This window comes from Melanaphis sacchari, unplaced genomic scaffold (assembly GCF_002803265.2).
Source record: "Melanaphis sacchari strain LSU unplaced genomic scaffold, SCAv2.0 Contig0_pilon_pilon, whole genome shotgun sequence".
Classification (NCBI taxonomy): Eukaryota; Metazoa; Arthropoda; class Insecta; order Hemiptera; family Aphididae; genus Melanaphis; species Melanaphis sacchari.
The window spans coordinates 2,231,583-2,254,233 of NW_020270366.1; the positions used below are offsets into that span (position 1 = coordinate 2,231,583).

Genomic DNA, 22,651 nt, shown 5'->3' on the forward strand with positions numbered 1-22,651 from the left:
CAAATATAATAATAAATAAATAATCAACAGCGCCATCGAGTAGTAAAAGAAATAGTACGTACTACGTAATCACATTGGCATCGTTCACAAGTACTGTGGCTTTAAACTTTAAAGTTCGAGTTTGTTGATTATAATAACACTAATAACAGTAATAAGCTTCAGGGTTGAGATTTTATGGCATTTGCATATTTCTTATGAGATGCTTAAGAAATAGCAGAGTAAGCTAAAAATGTATTTTATGATACATACAATAAGAACTCAAATCAAAAATTGTATTTTTCAATTTTTTTGGATTTTAGTGCTATTTTTGGACTTTTTGCATTTTTACTTGTTTGTGAACCAAAATTGGTCATATTCTATGAATTATATTTCAGTAAACGTTTCTTTAGATTATTGTCAATTGAATCGTCATATTATCAGTGCTCGAAATGGACCGGAACGCACCGGAACGCAGTTCCGGTTCACGACAAAAAAATTTTTAGCGTTCCGGTTCGTAAAAAAAATACGTTTATCGTTCCGGTTCAAACAAATTTTTACTGTACCTACCACATTTTTGTAAAATTTAAACATTTTGCAGAATTGTGCATAGTAAAATATTTAATAAGCGACAAACGACTGCGACGCATTAGTAAATTTATTGCTTATCTTTAGATAATCGTCGTCTGCCGATAGTGTAGTTACTAGTTTGTCGGCTACAACACGATTGAGCATAATATTGTCCATGTATGCTATTCTGAGAGAAGGTTCGCCAACAATCTTCAAACAAATTATTATATTTTAGTTAAAAAGTGAAAAGTAGTAAATACTTTGTTGTATAATTATTTCTTACTTTTCTCCACCATGATTGTCCTAAATGAAATCTACATCCAATTATTTTAACATTTCCAAACACGTCTGTAATTGCCTGATGAGCTGCAATTTCAAAATCAACATGAAATGTGTTGATTTGCAAATTTTTGTTGCATAATTTTAAACATAAATCATTTAAAAACTGCCACATTTTAATATAAGTAGACCTAGTTTTATTTTGTAAAAAAAAAGTAAACAAGTGGTAAGTAGTATCCATTTTTATATCCATGTATTGTGTACAATTGAATAAAATATTTTGGAGCATAATTAAATGTACCATCACCAAAATACTCGGTACAATTATTATTTGTCATAAATTGTATATTTTGTTCCGTAGTTAGACATACAAAATTATCACCAGTCGGCATGTAAATGAATTGTTGACCCTTATATCATAGGGTCGATGGCCCTATGATATGCTATTTTAAAACCGATTGTCCGACAGTAAGAAACGAATTAGTAGGTCAACGGCCCTAACAATCACGTATCTTTACGGAATTATAACCGCCGTAAAGATTACGTATAGATATTGCCCTATCTCAGGTGATATAGGGTCATTGGCCACTAATTTCGAATAGCGTTTAGGCTCACGGCTCGCGTCAGATATAATAATAATTGGTGTAATACGTAATACGTGAAAATAATTTTCTGAGTGGCAGCAAACTATGTGTTCATATTGATACCTACTCGTATGTTTTGATTAGCGCTTAGTATCGTTTAAACTGCAGTAATACATGTATTATATTTTGCCGATCATTAATTACATTAGTTTATAGCGTGTATTATTCCGTGCGAAAAATATGAGTTCTTCTTTACTAAATTGGGTAAATAAACGTTCTAAGTCCAATGATGAATGTAATAATTCGTCAAATAAAAAACTGTGCGTTGAAAGTGAACATATATTATCTAATAAAGAATCAAATAAAAATATGGAACTTCAAGAAACTAGTGACTTGCCCGAATGTTGGAATAAAGGTCAGTACGAAAATTTCAAGACTGTAAATGAGTGGCTAGTAGTTAAAAATAAAGCATTAGGTTGTTTAATTTGTAAAAATATAACAAATTTAGGATTATCTGTTGTTGATAAAACTCTTCGCTTTTCCAAACCTTGGCAAGACTGTTCTATAATTTCGAATGGAAATTCAAAAGAAACTCAAATGTCTAGTTTGAGAAAAAAAATTTTTGAACACAAAAAATCTGACGCCCATCTTAGAGCAGTAGAATTACATAAACAATCAAAAGAAAAACAAATAGAAAAAAGTTTCGAAAATGCATTTAAATCAAAGTTCTCTACTACTGAAAAAGTTTTTAGAACTGTTTATAAAATTGTAAAAACTCAAAGGCCTTTTGTTGATTTACCAAATGAAATAGATTTACAAGTATTAAATGGTATAAATATGGGAAACATTTTACATACCGATAAAACGTGTGCGGATATAGCACTCCACATTGCATCAGAGATGAAAAAAATTATTTGCCAAAATATAATTTTAACTAAAACAAAAATATCTATTTTAATCGACGAATCAACTACTCTTAGTAAATTAACAACATTAGTAGTTGTTGTTCGTGCATTTATTGAAGATTTTCCCGGTGAACCTTATACTTTTAATCTTGACTTAATTGAACTCCCTAATACCTCTGCTGAAATTATTACTAAATCATTACTTGATTGTTTGGGTGGATACGGATTTGATCAAATTTTTTTAAATGAATGTTTTATTGCGTTTGCATGCGACGGAGCTTCTGTTATGATCGGAAAAGATTCGGGAGTAGCCACGCGACTTAAAATTCAATTTCCTAAATTAATTATTTGGCATTGTTCAAATCACCGTTTGGAACTGGCAGTAGGTGATGTTGTTGCCGAAGTTTGTGGTATAAACCATTTTAAAATATTTATGGATAAACTTTATACTTTATTCCACCAGTCACCTAAAAACCAAAACGAGTTAAAAAAATCTGCTAGTTCATTAGAAGTACAAATTTTGAAAATTGGTAGAATTTTGTCAGTTCGATGGGTAGCATCAAGCAAACGCACAGTTAATGCAGTCATAAATAATTTTTCTGCTTTGTGTGAACATTTCAACTTGGCTTCAACAGACTCTACCAGAGACTCTAAAGAAAGAAGTAAATACTGTGGATTGTTTAAAATGATAACAAGTATAGAATTTGTTAGTAATTTAAATACCATGTCTGATGCTTTAGACGAATTAGGAGATTTATCAGAATATTTATAAAAACGTAGTATTACATTAGTAGACGCTGATAAATCTATAAGAACAACAATACGTGTATTAGATTCTATGGCAACCGATCCGGGTCCAAAATTAACTGACGCATTAAAAGAAATAAAGAACAAAATGTCGTATAAAAATGTAACATTACACAGTGGCAATGTTCCTAAAATAAATTCTGCACAATTTTACAAAAGCCTAGCTAATAATTTAAAATCTCGAATGATGACTACCAGTTCATCAAATGTCAGTCGTAATGAAAAAACTCGCCAAGACAATGAAAAAACGTTTAAAAACTTACTTGATAATATTGAAAAATTGAATCCAAAAAATTGGCCACTTTCGAATGATGGCCAAATAGAAAACATACAATTTGGTGACTGCAATATTCGTAATTTATGTCAACAATTTCAAATTGATGAAAAAAGCACTATTCAAAGTTTTAGAATTTATAAAATGGACTTAGGCAAAAAGGAAATTCCAGAAGACTTGAAACCCCTTTATAAATCAATTGCAACGATTCCAGTATCGACTAGCGAATGTGAAAGAAATTTTAGTTCTATGAACGAAATCATGTCACCACTAAGAACTTCATTAAATATAAAAACCGTTGCTGCTCTTTTATTTATTAATTGCGTTGGACCACCTCTAACGAAATTCGAACCAGAAAAATACGTTCGATCTTGGTTATTGAATGGTCGACATTCAGCTGATGATAATGCAAGTCGTAAAAGAAAACAAAAGTGTGATAAGACCTATGAATCGCTTTGGAAGTTATTGTAAATAAAATTGTATTGACGCTGTAATTTTTTGAGTTATAAATATAGAATTATTATTTATTATTATTTTGGTTGGGTGAAGCCCCCAATTCTATGGTATGTACCTATTCCAAAAAAAAGCGTTCCGGTTCAGAAAATTTTCCATTTCGAGCACTGCATATTATAATATTTAGATTATAGATCAAGTTTACTAACCAAATACGCTAATGCACTAATGCGACGCGATTTAACTATAGTTATCTGCTGAGTGCTAATTTTATTGGGGTTTTTCTATTGATATTGACTGCGATTGCTGATTATCATCGAACAAGTGTTGAAAGCATTGTATACTTTATTAAATTTCCGTTTTGTTTTGTATATTTTATTATTTTTATTGAAATATTTTTAACGAATATTTACTCGTGTTTAAAGTCATATTATAGCGTAGGGCATATATTTATGCAATTTTAAGTGCTATAAAATCTCGACCCTGGTAATACACTAATACCGATCTATAATGATTGTATTTTTTGTAAAAAGGCACGCCGCTCGCAATATATAACATATAAATAACATACGTCTATTGACATAATCACAAGAAATTTGAGAAAACGATTTGGGATATTAATATCTTTCGATCGATGATATATAGCTATAAGATATCTATATTATAGTTAAAGATATTTTTAATCGTGGACCACTCAGACCCTTAGCGATTTAAATTTTAAACTTTAAACATTACTGTTTAATTGCTATCAGTGTTATCAGTGGTGGTTGAGGTTCTATCACAGAATAAATTTTTTTGTGATTCTATGGTGGTACAAGTGTATTAATATGTTTCGGTTAAAGATATCATAATCATTAATCATGAAAAAAAGTAAAAACATAATTTTCATATGTTATTTTGATTGGCGATTCCAGAGTTTTTAAAATCTTAACTATTTTTTATAGTAACTTCCGTTTCTCAGTCGAAAAACTAGAATACAATCGTTGTTCGTCAATAATAATAATAATAATAATATATCAATTAAACCTTGATAACATGATACGATCATCAAAAGCTTAATTTTTATTTTCAATACATATTATTACATACTAAATTTGTACTCTATAGCTTTAATTATATAATACGGAATTTACTATAGTTAATATGGTGTTGTAGATGGTGTTTGGATTTTTCTGTTTTATCTTGTGGTAAATTTTGTAAATTTTGTAATTAATTTTCATTACGATTCAGATGAATATGTTATGAGTCAAGTGCTATAAAAATATAAAATACAATACAATATTAAGCACTAATTTCGTTAACATATTTGATTTGAAATACGCATAAACTTACTATTTCTAAGTGCAAGTTTTTATTTAACATTTTTCAAATAAAACTTAGTATTACACATAGTATATAAAAATTGTTAATTATTACACAATAATTTGTGTATACAGATTTTTTATTTTCTTATTTAATAATTTATTCAAATTTTGATTTTTGGTATTTTTTTAAATAGTATATTTAACACGTTGACTGCCACATGACTGCCGACAATCATTCAATAGGTATTTGTTATACACCAAGCATATTTTTCAATGTTTTTAAATTTGTGTATACTATAAATTTGAAAATAATTTTAAAAAAAATGTATTAGGAGGTACCCATTTCAATAAAATTGTAATAATTCCTGCTATGCCATGGTTTATTTTGATTCATTATTGTAGCGCCATAGAAAAGTTAATAATATAAAACCAAATTAATTTATGGTTGCCAGCGATTGTGTGGCACAATCGCCGGGTTAGGTAATGATGAACTATGGTCACAATTATATACAATTTGAGAATTATAGATGACTGTAGATGTCATATGGCAATCAACGTGTTAAGTGATAAACTTCATAATTTTTATTAATGAGATATTTTTTCTACCTACTTAAGGAGTGCTCTTTTCATATAACAATCGTTTTTATCGTAAATTATGTAGTAGGTATTTATTTTTTTAATGTTGATATATTTAATTCAAAATTTGAACGAGTAGTTTTTTCAGTTATTAAAATGTTTATATTAAAGATAATTAAACTTAAATATTTAAAATAAATGAAATATCAAATTATGTTTATTATATTTGGACCATCTTTATAAACTATAAATCTTGATATTTAGATTAAAATTAATTACTAAATAGTTTAAGTCACCATAGTTCTTATATTTTCCAAGCCATTATCATGGCCCTATTACTTTTAGTATACTAGTTAAATAATTTAAAAACTACTCATTCAAATTTTGATATTGATATGTTAACATTTTCTAGAAAATTATTTATTTTATAAATAGGTAATTGTTATTTGAAAAACAGAATTTCAGATCTTTGCAGAAAATTCTTTAAATAGTACAAAATTCTCAAGAAATTTCAAAGTATGGTCATGAAGTGTATTTAAAAATACTAAAAATCTAATTTTTAGACTATATTTTTGAATACTTGAGAATTTTGATACCAATTAATTTTATTTGTGTATTTCTTCTGTAATTTAGAAAAACTGTTCTGTAGCTTATATTCCCATATTACTTAAAATAAAAAATTCTATAATAAGCTAAAGTATATTATATATTTTAACAATTTAATAATTAGTATAAATTTAAAAATAATTTTTTTAAAGAACATAATAATTGTTAATATTCCTTAGATCTAGGTTTCTTACCTTAATTGTATTTTGGACCACTTTAAAATAAAAAGTGTAGCCCACTATATATAAAAAAAAAAATATTAAATTTAATTATAACAAGTTTAAGTTGTAATAATTATTAGGTAATCATCTAATATGCTACCTACCGCTACTTCATTGGTGTAGTATGTTACCTGCTGTAAAATGATACCTACCAAAAAACAATAATTAATAATAATTTATTACTAAATAATTTATCAATATGTAAAAAAAGAATTTTTTTTTTTAAGAGTGATAAGTTTAACAACTTTTTTTTTGACATTGTAAATTTGTAAGTAGTTTTTAATAAATTACCATTTGAGTCCCTTCAATGATTTTTTTTTGATATTCTTTCAACGTACCTTCATAAATAACACCATCTTTTAATTTAGAACAATTACCAAGTTCTGGAAACAATTTTTTTTCTTGAAGATAACACATTAACACATGTTTTCTCATTACATATTATATGTTTGTATAAATAGCGCATTGATTTGTTCATTTTTATTTATTTTAAAATAAAGAAATAAAAAGTAAAACTCACAACAATTAGGATACATACGTAAACACAACAGACACAACATAGACTAAAATAATATATCTAAAAGTAAGTTATCATGGGTCTTGGTGAATTAGATATCATAATGACTATTAAGCTATAATTTTGTACAACTGTTATATGTTATTTATCGTAATGACTCAAATGTACTTTCCACAATAATATGAAATAAAATAAAAATAACTATGGTAGGTAGCATATTACAGGCATACAGTTTTTGGTAGATACCATTTTACGGTAGGTAGCATATTAGACGAGTATCAATTATTTAAATATACTATTTTCTAAAATAAAATAAAAAACCTTTAATTCAAATTATAATAAAATTAATTTTATGAACCACTGAGTAACCATAAACACACCTCCTAGGAGTCCATAGACCACCAGTTAAAACCTTGTACTTAGATAATTTTACTATATTATTAAAGAATCAAGTATAATATAAGATATATAGTAATGATATTAAGTATTTAAACGTATAAATTCTTAGTTTAATTATATTTTGTGTTAAAGATTTCCTGTTTCTTAATTTGAATACTTCAAAAATGGATCATCCACCAAAGGTAATATATATTGGTATTTGCTTTATATATAAAAAAATGTAAAACATAATTGCATTATAATAATTTGCAAACATATCTATATTAAATCTTATCTTGAAATAATATTTAAAGTATAAATAAAGTAAATTAAAAGAATTTTGAAAAATTTATTTTTAATCTTTATATTTAATAGCCATCTTTAAAAGTTGTAAATAGTTATTTAAATAAATTTTAGCATTTAATTACAGTAGAACCTCGATTATCCGTGACTCAATTATCCGTGTTTGCGATTAACCGTGCCCACTTTTCCGAACATTTTTAAACATAATACTCGATATCGACAATCGTATTAATGACATTTTTGACGATAACTTCATATTTTAAGCCCTAATAACTTTTTGTAGGTATACAATATTATGGATGTATGTATAACATTATTGTATGTATACGTCTTCTTATGTATATTTTTAATTACAATTGAATCAAAATTTTTAAAATTTCATTATTATAAAATTGTACCTAGGTATTTCCAATTATAATTAAATAAAAAATTTCATTATTATAAAAAGTCTCGATTAACCGTGATTTTTATTTATCCGTGTGACCCTCTCCCCATCATTACCCCGGATAATCGAGGTTCTACTGTATTTAGAAAAATAAAACGACAATTTTTTGTTTACATATATTTATGATTTATGAAATCATGTAGAAGAGTTAAAAAATTTAAATGATTATACCAAATAATGCTATATAAATGTGGTATAAAAGTAATTTTTTTAAAAATGGAAATTTTTTTTGCTTATTTATTTATTAAATAAATGTTTATATGCACAAAATATATGTAAACACTTAAATTTCATAATATATGTTTCGTATATTTTAAAATAATGAAACAAATTTCTGTTCAAGTTTTAAATATGAAGCTTTTTTAGAAATATGTAAATGTATGAAATTCCAACTCTCATAGTAGTAATAATATATAATAAAAACATTATTAATATTATTTATAAAGTTAACCGTAATGTGTGACTTTGGTTAAACACGGTTTGCTAAGTTTAATAAAGTATCTGTGATAACTTAAGTTTGTTTTTAAAATAGTAACATAAATTTTATTTTTTTATTTTTCAATTTTGTTTGATTTTAAAAACAATTTTATCGGAATATAGGTACCTTTAAAATAGTTTTTTGTTTTAAGGAAATGAAAAATTAAAAAAATGACCATACTTAACTATAATTGTTTATTCAACTATTTTTAAAGGACATTTCAAATATAGTGCCTCGAAAATATCAACTTGAGCTTTTAGAGGATGTTAAAAAATCTAACACAATTTTATACCTACCAACTGGAAGTGGCAAAACATACATAGCTACAATGCTCATTAAAAATATGGGAGACAGTTTAACTAAGTATTTACAAATTATTTATTTTTAATTTTTAAAAATAAGACACATTAATATAATATATAAAATTATTTTTAGACCTATGGGTCATGGAAGAAAATGGACATTTTTTATTGTCCAATCTGTACCGCTTGTTAGCCAACAAGCAGATAACTTAAGAAAGCATTTACCATGGAATATAGGAACATTTAGTGGGGATATGAATGTTGACTTTTGGTCTCAACAGAATTGGGATAAAATATTAGATAAATGTCACGTGAGTACTAATGATAATTATATATATGAATTAATTAGTGGAGTGCTTGAAAAATATTAAGGCAAAGGTGTTCAATAGTGTATAGTTAAGAAATGTAGATTGGTTAAATTAGCTGAGACAATGGTATATTTATAAAACTATATAGAAACAAATTCAAAATACTGCTATAATACTGTATAGAAAATTTCATACCCATATAATATCTTGTCTTCATCTTACAACATACTACTAGTAAATTTGTATTCAACAGAGTCCATTTTATGTTGTTAGCTTTAATATTATAGTAAATTTACTTATTATCAAACCTAAAGTATAAGTTGAAGTATAAAGTAAATCATCTTATAAGGGTTTTATTTATGTTATCATTTTAAAGAGAGTTATAGTTATATAAAATATTATAACTTTAAAATGCTCTTAACAATCTTCACTTACTTTAAAATTATAATATTAACAAAATCTTTGAGATTCTCTAGATTTTATTCATACATTTAAGTTTAATGATAGGTAAATTTATTATAATATTAATACTAACAACATAAAATTAATTCTACCATTGTTTATAGTATAGACATTTGATTGTTTATCTGTTTATTTTATAGTTAACGATTATGGTATGTTGTATGTTACTAAAAAAGAGACAATACATGTGGGTATAAAATCTTATTAATTAGATAATTTTTTTGTTTTAAAATTTTAATTATTCGGTAATTTTAAGTAACAGAAATAATTTCTCATTATTTATTTTTATTTATATACATTTTTTACTTATTTTAAATACATAATTTAATGGTCAATAATAGTTATATTAATTATAAATTTAATTTTTCTAGTATTATGAGTTAAGATTATTGTTTGGTGTGTTTTTAATCATACATTTTTAGATTTTGAGTGAAACAAATTAATTTTTTTATTTTACATAAAACTGAGTTGGTAATTTTTATAAAATAGTTTTGTTGTTACATGTACATTATTATTTCATAAATAAATCTGAATAGATTTTATTTGTTTTATTTTTATTATTTTAGATTTTGGTTATGACTGCTCAAATTTATTTGAACAATCTGCATCATGGTTACATGCATATCAAAGATGCTAATCTTCTTATTTTTGATGAATGTCATCATGCTGTATCATTACATCCATTTAAACAAGTAAGTTAATTTTAGAGTATTTTAATATTAATTGTTTAGGTGTACTTTACCTGTGTTCATAATATATTAAATCTATTAAATTTAGTTTTTAATTTAATTTACATTTTATAATTCAAATTAATTGTGTTACCTGACTTAGATTTTGATAATTACTAACTATATTTTACTTATTATTAGACAATGGATTTTGTAGCTCAATAAATTATTAAAAAATCTCTTAAAATAAAGTAAAAAATCTTAAAAAAAAAACTGCATTAATAGTAATAATAATATATTTTTAAAGCTTATTATTTGATTATTAATATTGTTTTATTTAATATTTATTTCATTATAGATTATTTTATTGTTACACATAATGTAATATGCATAAAATATAACGCATAATTATATATGCAAATAAAATTCATGAAATTCTAAATCCTTTTATTTTGAAACAAATTGTTGTATGTGATCTAGATGAAAATGTATGTACTTGAGAGCCCTAGTTAGAACAATGTGTTACTTAAAATTATAAGAGTCATATAATATGTTAAAATATTTTCTATGTGTAACATTTTTTTTCAATAAAATTAAAATATATAATTTTATAAAATTGATATGCTTGTATGTGAATATGAGTGATACAAACATTTTTTACAATTATTATAATATGTAAAATTTTGTGAAATTTATAATGTTGATGTAATGTTTTATTTATTTATTTTGCTTTGAATTAAATTGTATTTATTAGAGTGAAAATTTTTGTTATTTAATCAGCCAAAAAACTGATTCTATTTGTTATATGTATAACATAAATAATCAACTTAAAATATATTCATTATTTTTATTGTTTATCTGTTATATAAATTAGATAATGCAAATATTTCATGATTCCAATTTAAATATTGATGAACATCCTCGTATTCTTGGACTTACAGCTACTTTGATTAATTCAAATACCAAAAATGTCAAAGATGAATTAACCAAATTGCAAACAACATTCAATGCTACAATAAGGACTAGATATGATGAAAATATTCAAGTGTATTTATTTAAAACGAAGTCATTAATAATATGAATTTTGATACTAATAATAATTAATATCAATAACAGTTTTTCAGCGCGTCCAGAAGAATTTATATATTTATATGATGAGTATATTTTGGACGATGAAATGAAAGCTGTCATTAAAAGAATATCAACAATTATTGATCAACTGAGAAAATTTCAATCTCCTACCAAAGTTGAACCAATTAAAACAAATAATGAAGTTTTTTACTTGGATAATCAAAGAAATTCTTCAAAGAGTCTTGCAAATTTTTTTCTTGATATACAGGTGAATTTTTAATTTTTTGTTTTTTAGAAATGATGAATAAAGTTTTTTTTTAGGTAAATCTTATTGATGGAGGGGCATATATTGCATATTTAGCTACATGGCATTTTTTGATTGAAATTGAAAAAAGAAAAAAAGCATGTACTGATACGAAAAATCTCACTATTATATCTTTGGTATTATCAGAATTAACTATAATTCGAAAAATGGTGTTTGATTACATGAATAAACACTCAACTATTTACAAAGGTCATTCAACTACAGTAAATAATACATCTCCAAAACTGAAAAAATTAATGGAACTTTTATCTACTTTAAAAATCAGAGATACTTGTTTGGTATTTGTAGATCGCCGAACAACTGCTAAAATTTTATACCATTATATCAAGGTATAATAGAATAAAACAAAATAATATACTATTAATTTTAATAATTAATCTATTGATTTTTTTGATTTATTTAACAGGATTTTATTTTGGAATATAATCTAAAAAATATTGTGTGTGAGTTTATAGTTGGCGCAAGAGGAATATTTAGTCCTGATTGCAAAGAAATGGTGTATAAAAAACATCAAAATAATGATATAATTAAGAAGTATTTTATAACTTATATTTTACAAAAATATCTTATTTAAACTTTATAATAATTCATAATTATTGAATTTTTTTTTTTTTTTGTAGGTTTAACGCTAATATTTTTAATGTTCTTATAACATCAGAAGTACTAGAAGAAGGTGTTGATATTCAAACTTGCAATTATGTCATTCGATATGATTCTCCTAAAAATTTTCCTTCTTATGTACAATCTAAAGGAAGAGCTCGTTCTGCTAATAGTAAATTTATTGTTATGGTGCCAAATCAGTTAAAATTTCAAAAAACTCAATCTGAGTATAATAAAATGGAAGAAGAGATTTCTAAAGTATGCTTAATTTAAAAATTCTTATAAGTCTTCATTTTGGAAAGACAAAATATTTTACTATTTTTTTAGATATTGGTAGAAAATGATATTGATGATGAAAATAATGATGAAAATATGTCAGAAGTTTTTAAAACTGAACGTGCTACATTAACTCATGATGCTGCTATCAGTATTATTAATAGGTACTTAATTTTAAAACAATTATTTTCTTTACTAAGTTTTTTGCTCAAAAGTCAAAATATGATGCTAATATACTTAAAAAATACCTACAAATAGTCTTTATATTTTTTTGAAAATAAAGTAGATAAATATTAATATATTAATTTATTTTTTGTTTGAATGATTTATAGGTATTGTTTTTCTTTACCTCAAGATCGGTTCACAAATTTGAGTCCAGAATGGTATATGGCCCAGAATAATAACAAATTTAAAAAATACAAGCTAAGACTGCCAATTAATAGCATTATTAAGACTCCCATTGATGTAATAGTTTATTTTTTTTTAATTTTTTTTTTATAAATTATTAATCATATGTTATTATTTTTTTTTTAGGGAAGATTTTGTGCAAATAAAAAAAATGCTAAAAAAAGTGCAGCGTTTAATGCATGTATTGAATTGTATAAGGTTGGAGCATTAGATGAATCTCTGTTACCTTTAAATATTAAAAATACTGATATATTTAATGATTCTAAATGGTTTCCACATTGGGATAAGGAAGATATTGAAGCAAGTAATTATAAATTAAAAGCAGGAACTAATAAAATGAAGAGGATGGTGCATATTGAAGTAAGTTTCTGTATTTTTCATATTATTTGTGAGATATGTTAATAAAATTATGAACATTTTATAGTGTCCAACATACTTACATGGATCTTATCCACAAGCAAATAAACCATCTTATTTACATATTCTACATTGTGTTCCTGATTATATCGAACTGAAAGAAAATAAATACGAAGTATTTGATAAATTATTGAAGTCAAATAAAGAATTTGGAATTTTAACATCAAATAAATTACCGAAAGTAAGTTAAGCTACAATTTATTTTTGTTAGAGAAGTAAACTTAGTATCTATAAATCAATTATTTATTAGCTAAAATATTTTACAATATTTGACATTTATCCAATATTTTATTTTTATTTAATCTTCAAAAAGATAATTCTAACTGAATATATTTTTGATAAATGAATTATCAGTGTGTTTTGACTTTTTGAGCTATTTGTAAATATTTTCAATTTTCAATTTGTTTTGCAATTAGTTTTTTTTTCAAATATGTCAATGAAAAAAATTTTTTTGGGTAAAATTCTTTAATTTTTAATTTAAGACCCATAATATTTGCTGTTTTTAAATCTATATAAAATAATTTTATAGATTGGATTTTTAAAAATTCATAAGCATGGTTTTATATTATATGTATTTAAAATTAAACATTTTATAGTAAAGGTTTTAAAATTCACAACTATTATAAAAGTTATCATAAGTTTGAAATATTGGAACTAAAAAATTTGAAAAAAATATTATTTTTTAGAGATATTTATTGTTAAATTTAAACAAAATTATGTATTTTTATGATGAATTTAATGTTTATTATTTTGTTATAATTCAAAAACATAATTTACAAGGACTTAAAACTTAGAAAGGTAATTAAGATATACGCAATGAATTTTCAAAATATGAGTATCTAGGTTAGTTTTAAGATTATATTTAATTATAAATATGAACCTATTCACACTGTTTTATAGTATTTACAGTAAGGTGTACTAACTCAAAATTAAATGATAATGTAATATGGTATAAATATATATTTTAATAATATTTAAATACAGACTATAGTACGTGTTCAGCCTTTGTAAAGACCACATTACTATATTATGTATATTACCGTACTCCATTTTTATTGTTTACGATAGTAAGTAATTAGTATTTTAAATAGTCCAATTAAACTATTGAGCTATGTTTACTTCGTAATATTGTCATTATTCTAATATAATTTTTCAAAACTAGTGATACATTATCATGGTCTACATGGCCACTAAAGCACTAAACATAGGTACTTTCTTAAGATTCTGAAACATAAACATTTCATCTAAATTAAAAATATCTAAAACTAAACCAAATTCATGTATTACTATTATCTTGTGTTAGGCAGCGGCGAAGTTATAACATACAATAGAATAAAATTAACTAGTAAAAAGAAGGTAACATTAGGTTGAAATTTAAAATAACATATAAATATATTGGTAACTTAATTGCTTTGGTAGTTTAGTCTTTGTTATCCAAGTTATCGTAAGTAATTTGACCAGTACTGGGCCATGGGCCATATTTATAACATCTAGTTTGCTTCTATAAGATCTTTGTCATTACACGTGATTGGACATTTGCTAGATTTCAGTAAATGGTTCATTGATTTTTCTTCACAAGTCATCACACTCACACAGCGATGACGATACTTCTAGGTAGCCCCACTTTTTTAAATTGGTTTTACATTGTCTCATTTTGATTCGTAAGCGGTTTTAGCTTCTCCATATTATTCATTTATTATTGTATCTACGTGCTCTGTTGGCATTATCCACACTGTTTCGTTTACTATTTTTTTTTTTATCAATCTCTCGATTCTTACTTCTTTGAATTTCTTTTGATGCATTTTGTCCTTTTCATAAGATTATTTCTTGACTTAAGTTAGTATGTGTTTTCATTAATATGTTGAGTATCAATTACTATTAATAATTTTTGTACGTTCCTAATCAGCTTGTACGGATCATCAGATTTCGAGTGGAGCTATACCAGAGAGAATATATAGTTTGTTTACTGGTGTATTTATTAGATAGCCAGTGATGAAGTGACATATCTTATTAAAAGCTATATCTATCTATTTTACGTGCAAAGATTTTTCCCACACGAGACTTGCGAAATCTCCGATTGAAAAACAGAGTGCTAATACCCTAACTCTTAATGCATAAGGCTCGGCATCTCAAGCAGATTCAATTAGCTTATGCAATAATCCATTTCTTGTATTTATTTTCTTGTTCATTTTTTCATATTGTACTTTATATGTTAGTGATCTGTCTAGGATTAAGCTAAGATATATAGGATTTGGATTATTAGCTAGTTCAACACCTTTCCAAGTTACATGAAGCTTTCGATTTGTTTCATTGTTTCTGAGATGGAAAGCACAGACTTCTGTTTTTGTAGGGTTAGGTCATAAAGAGTTTATTTTAAAGTATTCGTCCATTTTGGCGAGTGTACATGTTAATTTTCTTTCAATAGTCTCAAAGTCTTTGTCTTGCACAACGATTGCCGAGTCATATGTGTATTTAAAATGTTAGACATTTTTATCTTTTGAAATTGGTTGATCATATGTTGAAGAATGCTGGTGCAAGTACACTTCTCTGTAGGAGGTCATTCTTTGAATTAGCACAATATTATGATTCACAGTATCATATGCGACTGATAGGTCCACGAAAGCCACGCTCGTTATTTGTTTATTTTCGAAGCAATTTTCAATATTTTGAGTTAGGTTTAGTATTTGGTTGACACAGGACTTTCTTGGTCTGAAGCTTGCCTGTTTTTTGATTATTTTTTTTGTCTACTATTGGCATGAGTTGGTTGAGTAGCATTCTTATATTCTTACATATGTGGTATATTAATGAAATCGGTCAATAATTCTTTGGGTCTGTTGCCCTTTGCCAGGTTTCAGTTGAGCTACTATTTTTGATTTTCTCCATTTCTTAGGGATTTTTTGTACTTTATTGATGTAATTAATTAATTCTATTAGTCATTTTTTAGCCTTTGATCCTAGGTTTTGGAGTTGTTGTGTGTATATATCGTCAAGTCTAGCAGTTTTATAATTGTTCATTGCATATATAGAATTTTGTAAATTGTGAGAGTCAAACTGTTCGAATATGTTGTTTATTTCTTTACATTTTGCATGCACTATTTTCTTTCTTCGTGTCTCACCGTTTGTCTTAAGTGGTTTGTTATTTAGGAGTATTGTGTGAGCAATTTGATTTGATGTTATTGTAGTTGTGTTTGCGGTATATATAGGGTATTTGTTAATCTAATTAATCCTCATACTTTTCTGCTATCATGTTGCATATTAACGCTCTCCAAAGTTTTACATCATATTTTTCTTCTTGTTTCTGTAACAGCATTAAGAGTTTTTATCATCTTCTATCTCTTCTATTTGTGCGCTAAATGGATCTACGTTATATTCTCCTTTATAGTAGTAATTTTGATCCATTACTTCTAGTGATAGTCCTGGTATATATTGTGTTCGACATACTTTATGTATGGTTTTCCTTGATGTAGTCCTTACTATTTTAACAAATATATCATATTTATCTGATGTGGGATCCAAGAAGATGATTTTTTTGTCTATTTTTTAGCAAAGGACGACCAGTCAGCTTTTCTGAAATTAAATCTTCTAAAAGGTACGATATTCGGGTTGATAGCTGTTATAATTTCACATAGAATAGGTCTATGTTGGGTGCTTAATATTGGTTCATAGATCCTTTTGAGACATTGTATACTTATATCTTTGCTCACAAAAATTAAGTTAGGATTATATCCATGTTTCCATCTTTTTTTTTAGTAGAATATTTTCAATCTGTAACATAAGTACTATAAAGTACAATAAACAAATAGGATTTCATTTTTACAAAATATTTACATGATGATATAGTATGAGGAGGGAGACTGTCCAGTTACAGAACCCTCATGCATCGTTGGTGTCAGAGGTTTAGTAAATCCTTGCACCAACGTCTTTTTAACCGACAAGTGGGGTTATTAGGTAGGTTTGCTTCGCCTTGATTGGCTATAAGGGGGTTGTTGTGGGTGGTATGTTTGGAGTGGAATTGTTCATAGTGTTTGGATGCAGTTGTGGTAACGGTTTCAATTTTGAAGTCGTTGTGGAGTGAAACATACCAGGTGTAGAAGTTAGTAAACGTAGAATAATTGATTGAAATGATTGTATTGTTTTTGTTTGGGTTGGTTTAGCACAGTCCTATATCTGAATTCTGTAAGCTCAGATGGGTCTTAACATTGACTTATAAATAGTTATTTTATTATTTGAGGATAGGATGGAGGAAGTGAAGTCTACTGTTAAGTTTTTTTCTTGTTGCTTTTAAGTGAGGGCTCGTTATGCATAAATAATTAATAATAAATTTAAAAGTTCTGAAATATAGCTAACATTACAAGATTTTAATTCTTATATCTAATGAAAAAAATAACCTTATCATATTGACTCTCAGTATACACACACATTCAAAAACATGTAATTCCCGTCCAGTATATCTACTATACTAAAATTAAATACATAAAAGACCTATCTTATTCATCTCTTTATAATCTCCCAATAGGTCTTCACATTCGCAAAGAAAATTTCATGAAGAAAACTAAAATACATTCATGTTCAAATTCGTCGTGAAAATCTTAAATCTGACTTAATTCCATTCAATGAACCCAATTTGATTAAATTGTTTTTAAAAATAAATACACCACCCATTTCATATCTTCAATTTAAATACATTTAAGAAAACATTTATTAACTTCTACTTACTGAGTGAAAATGTAAATATTGATAAACATTCTTTAATGATCTTATTAGACGAAATTCTACCAATAGCAAATGACAAAGCATTTAAGACGTATCTAACAAAACGATTAAATTTTATATTTCAAATACTACAATTCAAAAAAAATTCTTCAAATCTCCTTTAAAAATAATAAACTCTTATACCTTTTTTATAAAACATATTAAAATTGAACATAGATTCAATCAATAGTAGAACATCCTCAACAACCTAACCTAACTTCCTCACTTTTTTAATTACATATTTTCATATTTTACAGTCATTTTATTTTAAAAACAATTATTTTTAAGTTATTAATTAAAATTCTTTATTTATTTAATTATTTAAATATTTATTTTAAAAAGTATATGTAAATAAAACATTTAAACTTACTATTTATTAAAATATTACTTAAATTTGTTGTACAAAAAATGTACATGATACTGGATATTGGTCATTAGTATTTATTATCTACTATATAATTAAATAAATATGTTAACCTAATATTCTTAAGAAAATTTATCGATAATTAATTCATTAATATTTATTATTATTTTAACTAATTTTATCAATAATAAATGTTCTTTGTTCTTTATACAGGTATCAAATTTTCCTATATTTTTACCTTTTGGTAATGTTAATGTCAGCATAATAGTAAATATTGATATAATATATCTTGATCATACAAATCATAAAAAACTAGAAAATTTCCATAACAAATTATTTATGGATGTATTGGGCATAAAAGATTTTATTGCAAGAAACTATAATAATGGCGATAATTCATACTTAGTAGTTCCTATTTCTTCTACAGGTTTGATATTTGATATAATATGTATATATTATTTATTAAAAAAAAAAAAAATGTTATAATATTTTTATACTTTAGACAATATTCATACTCTGGATTGGGATGTTATCAATATAGACAAATTTGTAGAAATAGAGGAACCTACTATGGAACAAAGAAATTCTAAATTTTATAAAGAGTATCTTGAAATACCTAATGTTATTTCACCATGGTACAGAAACATAATACCAGTACAAGTAATAATATTTTTATTTTTTACTATTAATTGCAAACCATACCAAAATAGTAAAATACAGAGGTTTCCAAAAACATAAATCCAAAATATTCTGAGGGTGCTAAACAAGTTTTATTTTTGTATATAAGAAAAAGAAAGTGGAAATAAATTGTTGGATTACTGTGGGTATCTGACTAGTTATACTTTCTGTATGTTCATAAAAAAATGTGATATAATCATGTATGTTTAATGAAAAAAAAAAATTTGATATGAAATTATTGTATAGCCTGAAAATTAATAATGAAAGAACATTATTTAACTTAAAATAGACAACACTTATATAAATACTAATTTTATATTAGAAGAATAAAATAAATATAAATGAATAATTTAATAAAAACCATAGTTATAACTTTTTTTAAGCTATTCACTTATTACAGCTCCAAATTATTTCAAACCCACTTATAAATCAAAATATTTCAGTGAATGAGTATAATATATTATTTCTTTTACAGTATTAAATTTTTAACTGTCATAAATCATGACATATTAATATCTATTTTTAATTATCTAACAATTGAATACATTTTTATAAGAATGCATAAAAAACAGGCCAGGCATACATTAAACAACATTTTCTGATTCATTATCATTTATCACCTATCTGGAACAACTGAAGTCATGAGTATGAAATTTGGTCAGTAGTCTCGTTTTATAATGTAAAAACCCACGAAGAAAACATTTTCCAAAATTCATACCCAAACTTAATCTATTCCTCAGAGGATTAAAAAGTGTATAAATGGGAAATATTTTTGGTTGAATTTTTTTTGAAACTTAACATGATATAATATACTCTGTAATAGTTATTATAATTGTATTAAATGTTAAAACAGAATAAATGTACTGGCTTTATTATTTAATTTATTATAGGCAATGATCTAGTACTGGATCAGTTAATATCATATAAAACTTATTTTTATTACTTAGATGAATTATAATTTTCAATATTATTGATAAAACTTGTTGGCTTTTATATTTTTTATATTTTTAGAGGTATATTGTTACTGACGTTTACTTGGATATGACACCTGATAGTTCTTTTCCAACTTCTGAGTATGATACATACGCAACATACTTTAGTGATAAGTATAGCATTCATGTTACCCATAAAAATCAACCTATGATAAAAGTAAAATCATTGGGTGTATCAAAAATTAACTATTTGATTCCCAAGTAATATTATTATAAATACAAAAAAATTTTAATACAAATTAATAATATTTTTATTTGTTTTAGAATTACTACTGGAAAACTTGATAAGCGAAGTGAATACATAGAAATACTTATACCAGAATTTTGTACTTGGCATAAATTTCCATCAGTTTATTGGTTAAAAGCTTTAATGCTGCCAACTATATTATATCGATTAGAGAAATTATTATTGGTTGAAGATCTTCTTTTAAAAATTAATTCTATGTGTAACATTGAAGTAGAAGACGATAAAAACAGTAAGTTAAATGTATTTGTTACTTTATTTTATTTTTATTTTTATTATTTTTTGTTAGTAGTAGATGCAGTAAAGATAGATAAATTCAGTGGTTTTTATGAAGGCAAAAAGAAAGATATTATATTGCCAATTAGTGAAACATTAAAATATATAGAAAACTCTCATGACAATAATATGGTTGATAAGTGGAACTCAAATAATTTTCCTATTGATATTGAAAGACAAAAAAACACAACAATGTTGGATGTTCTAAATTATCATACATTTATGTACGCTGTAAATAAATCTAAAAATAACGATAATGTTGTGAGTAAAAATACAAAACTATTCAACTTAAAAATTTACTAATGTATTTATTGTTTATAAATAAAATGAATATTTATTTTAGAATGATAAAAAAACAATGTCATCCAGTTTAAATAAGGTTAGTAATTTAATTATTAATTAGTATTGCAATATATATTTATATATATTTTTTTGAGTTGTTTATCATTTTTCAATTAATTTTAAGCCTAAATCAATTGTTACAATATACCCAAGTAATCAGGCATATCTTATAATACTGCCCTACCTACTGCTATTTGATATACAGTTTTATTGTTATATAAATAATAATTTTAAATGCCGCCCTAAATATTTTTCCTACATTGACTATATTTTTTTGTACTAATCTGCTTTTAGTGATAAATGATAACAATATCATACCCATTGGTGTTCTCTCTGTATTACAAATGTATAACATAGAAAATTTTATGTTCAGAATAATGTGTTTAACTATGTTGTATTGAATATTAGAGTGAATTGATCATTAAATTTAAAGACAAAAATATTACTTAAGACCCTAGCTTGCTTTTTTTTTTTAAATATTCATTTTAATTTTTAAATTAATCATTTTTGGAAATCTTAAAATTCAGATGACATTTTAAATTTTGTATATAATATTCTTATTTTGGTGATAAATTAATTTACCCTAAAATTAAAAATAACTTTTTCTAATTATTTTAAACATAAAATTGTCCATCTTAAGTATTGTATGTATGACAGAGGCAACATAAGTGGGTTTGACCTTGGATATTTAAAGTCTCAAATAAAATTTATCAGTATTCATAATTTATAGTAGATATTGTTTATTAATTAGTTTTTTTCCAATATATTACTCAGCATTTGTTAAATGAATATTATTTATTTAACTATATAATTATTTTCAGTAAAAATCATTTTTTATAACCAATTACATATGTTTAGATATTATTGATTATTTTTAAGTTCTAAGGGTTACTTATATTGCAGCTTAAGCCAAATTTGAAACACAAATCACCAAATGGAAAATCAAATAATGAAATGGTATACAAATGTTTGATATTTTATTGTTTCTATTTATTTGCTTTGCATGGCCTTTCTCAAAAATTTGTTACTTATATTTTGATATTCACGACCATTAAAGTACTTTAATTTGACAATTTTCTATATTGGCACGCTGACATTGGTTCATGTGTTTGTATACCTTAAAAAATATCAAAATTTATATTATCTTAACCTTTTTTAATATAATAAGCCTAGTATTTGGAGAGGTACACGTGTTCATGGCATTAGCATTTAAATTTAAATTTTACAAACTATACATGAATGTTACTTTTATCAAATAGAACATTAATTTGAATGATAATCAAATTTTTAGAATTTAAAATTTCAGTTTTAATGATTTTTAAGTTTTTTAAATTAAATTTTTAATCAACACGTATCCATGGGGTATGTATGGTATATAGTGGCATACTCTATGACTCTGAGAAAGTGACTAATTATATGCCTTTAAAGGGTTTTTTTCTTAAAAGAACTCATTATTAATAAATTAAAAATTTTGTTTTCAAAAAACTTTAT

The 22,651-nt window shown here is 25.0% G+C and overlaps 1 protein-coding gene across 1 annotated transcript in view; it reads left to right on the top strand.

The window, feature by feature from the left end:
* The first annotated feature begins 1,600 nt into the window (after nucleotides 1-1,600).
* Nucleotides 1,601-22,651, top strand: part of LOC112603543 (endoribonuclease Dicer-like) — a 29,978-nt gene continuing 8,927 nt past the window's right edge. Inside the window, exons 1-21 of the mRNA XM_025352201.1 lie at nucleotides 1,601-1,824; nucleotides 7,604-7,653; nucleotides 8,891-9,039; nucleotides 9,112-9,289; nucleotides 10,315-10,440; nucleotides 11,291-11,463; nucleotides 11,533-11,755; nucleotides 11,809-12,141; nucleotides 12,219-12,346; nucleotides 12,433-12,670; nucleotides 12,740-12,852; nucleotides 13,021-13,153; nucleotides 13,223-13,456; nucleotides 13,521-13,694; nucleotides 18,842-19,055; nucleotides 19,131-19,288; nucleotides 20,318-20,499; nucleotides 20,563-20,774; nucleotides 20,832-21,079; nucleotides 21,162-21,197; nucleotides 22,064-22,117. Of these exons, the coding sequence (XP_025207986.1) occupies nucleotides 1,650-1,824; nucleotides 7,604-7,653; nucleotides 8,891-9,039; nucleotides 9,112-9,289; nucleotides 10,315-10,440; nucleotides 11,291-11,463; nucleotides 11,533-11,755; nucleotides 11,809-12,141; nucleotides 12,219-12,346; nucleotides 12,433-12,670; nucleotides 12,740-12,852; nucleotides 13,021-13,153; nucleotides 13,223-13,456; nucleotides 13,521-13,694; nucleotides 18,842-19,055; nucleotides 19,131-19,288; nucleotides 20,318-20,499; nucleotides 20,563-20,774; nucleotides 20,832-21,079; nucleotides 21,162-21,197; nucleotides 22,064-22,117 (3,531 nt within the window). The 5' untranslated portion in view covers nucleotides 1,601-1,649. The remainder of the gene's footprint in view (nucleotides 1,825-7,603; nucleotides 7,654-8,890; nucleotides 9,040-9,111; nucleotides 9,290-10,314; nucleotides 10,441-11,290; nucleotides 11,464-11,532; nucleotides 11,756-11,808; nucleotides 12,142-12,218; nucleotides 12,347-12,432; nucleotides 12,671-12,739; nucleotides 12,853-13,020; nucleotides 13,154-13,222; nucleotides 13,457-13,520; nucleotides 13,695-18,841; nucleotides 19,056-19,130; nucleotides 19,289-20,317; nucleotides 20,500-20,562; nucleotides 20,775-20,831; nucleotides 21,080-21,161; nucleotides 21,198-22,063; nucleotides 22,118-22,651) is intronic.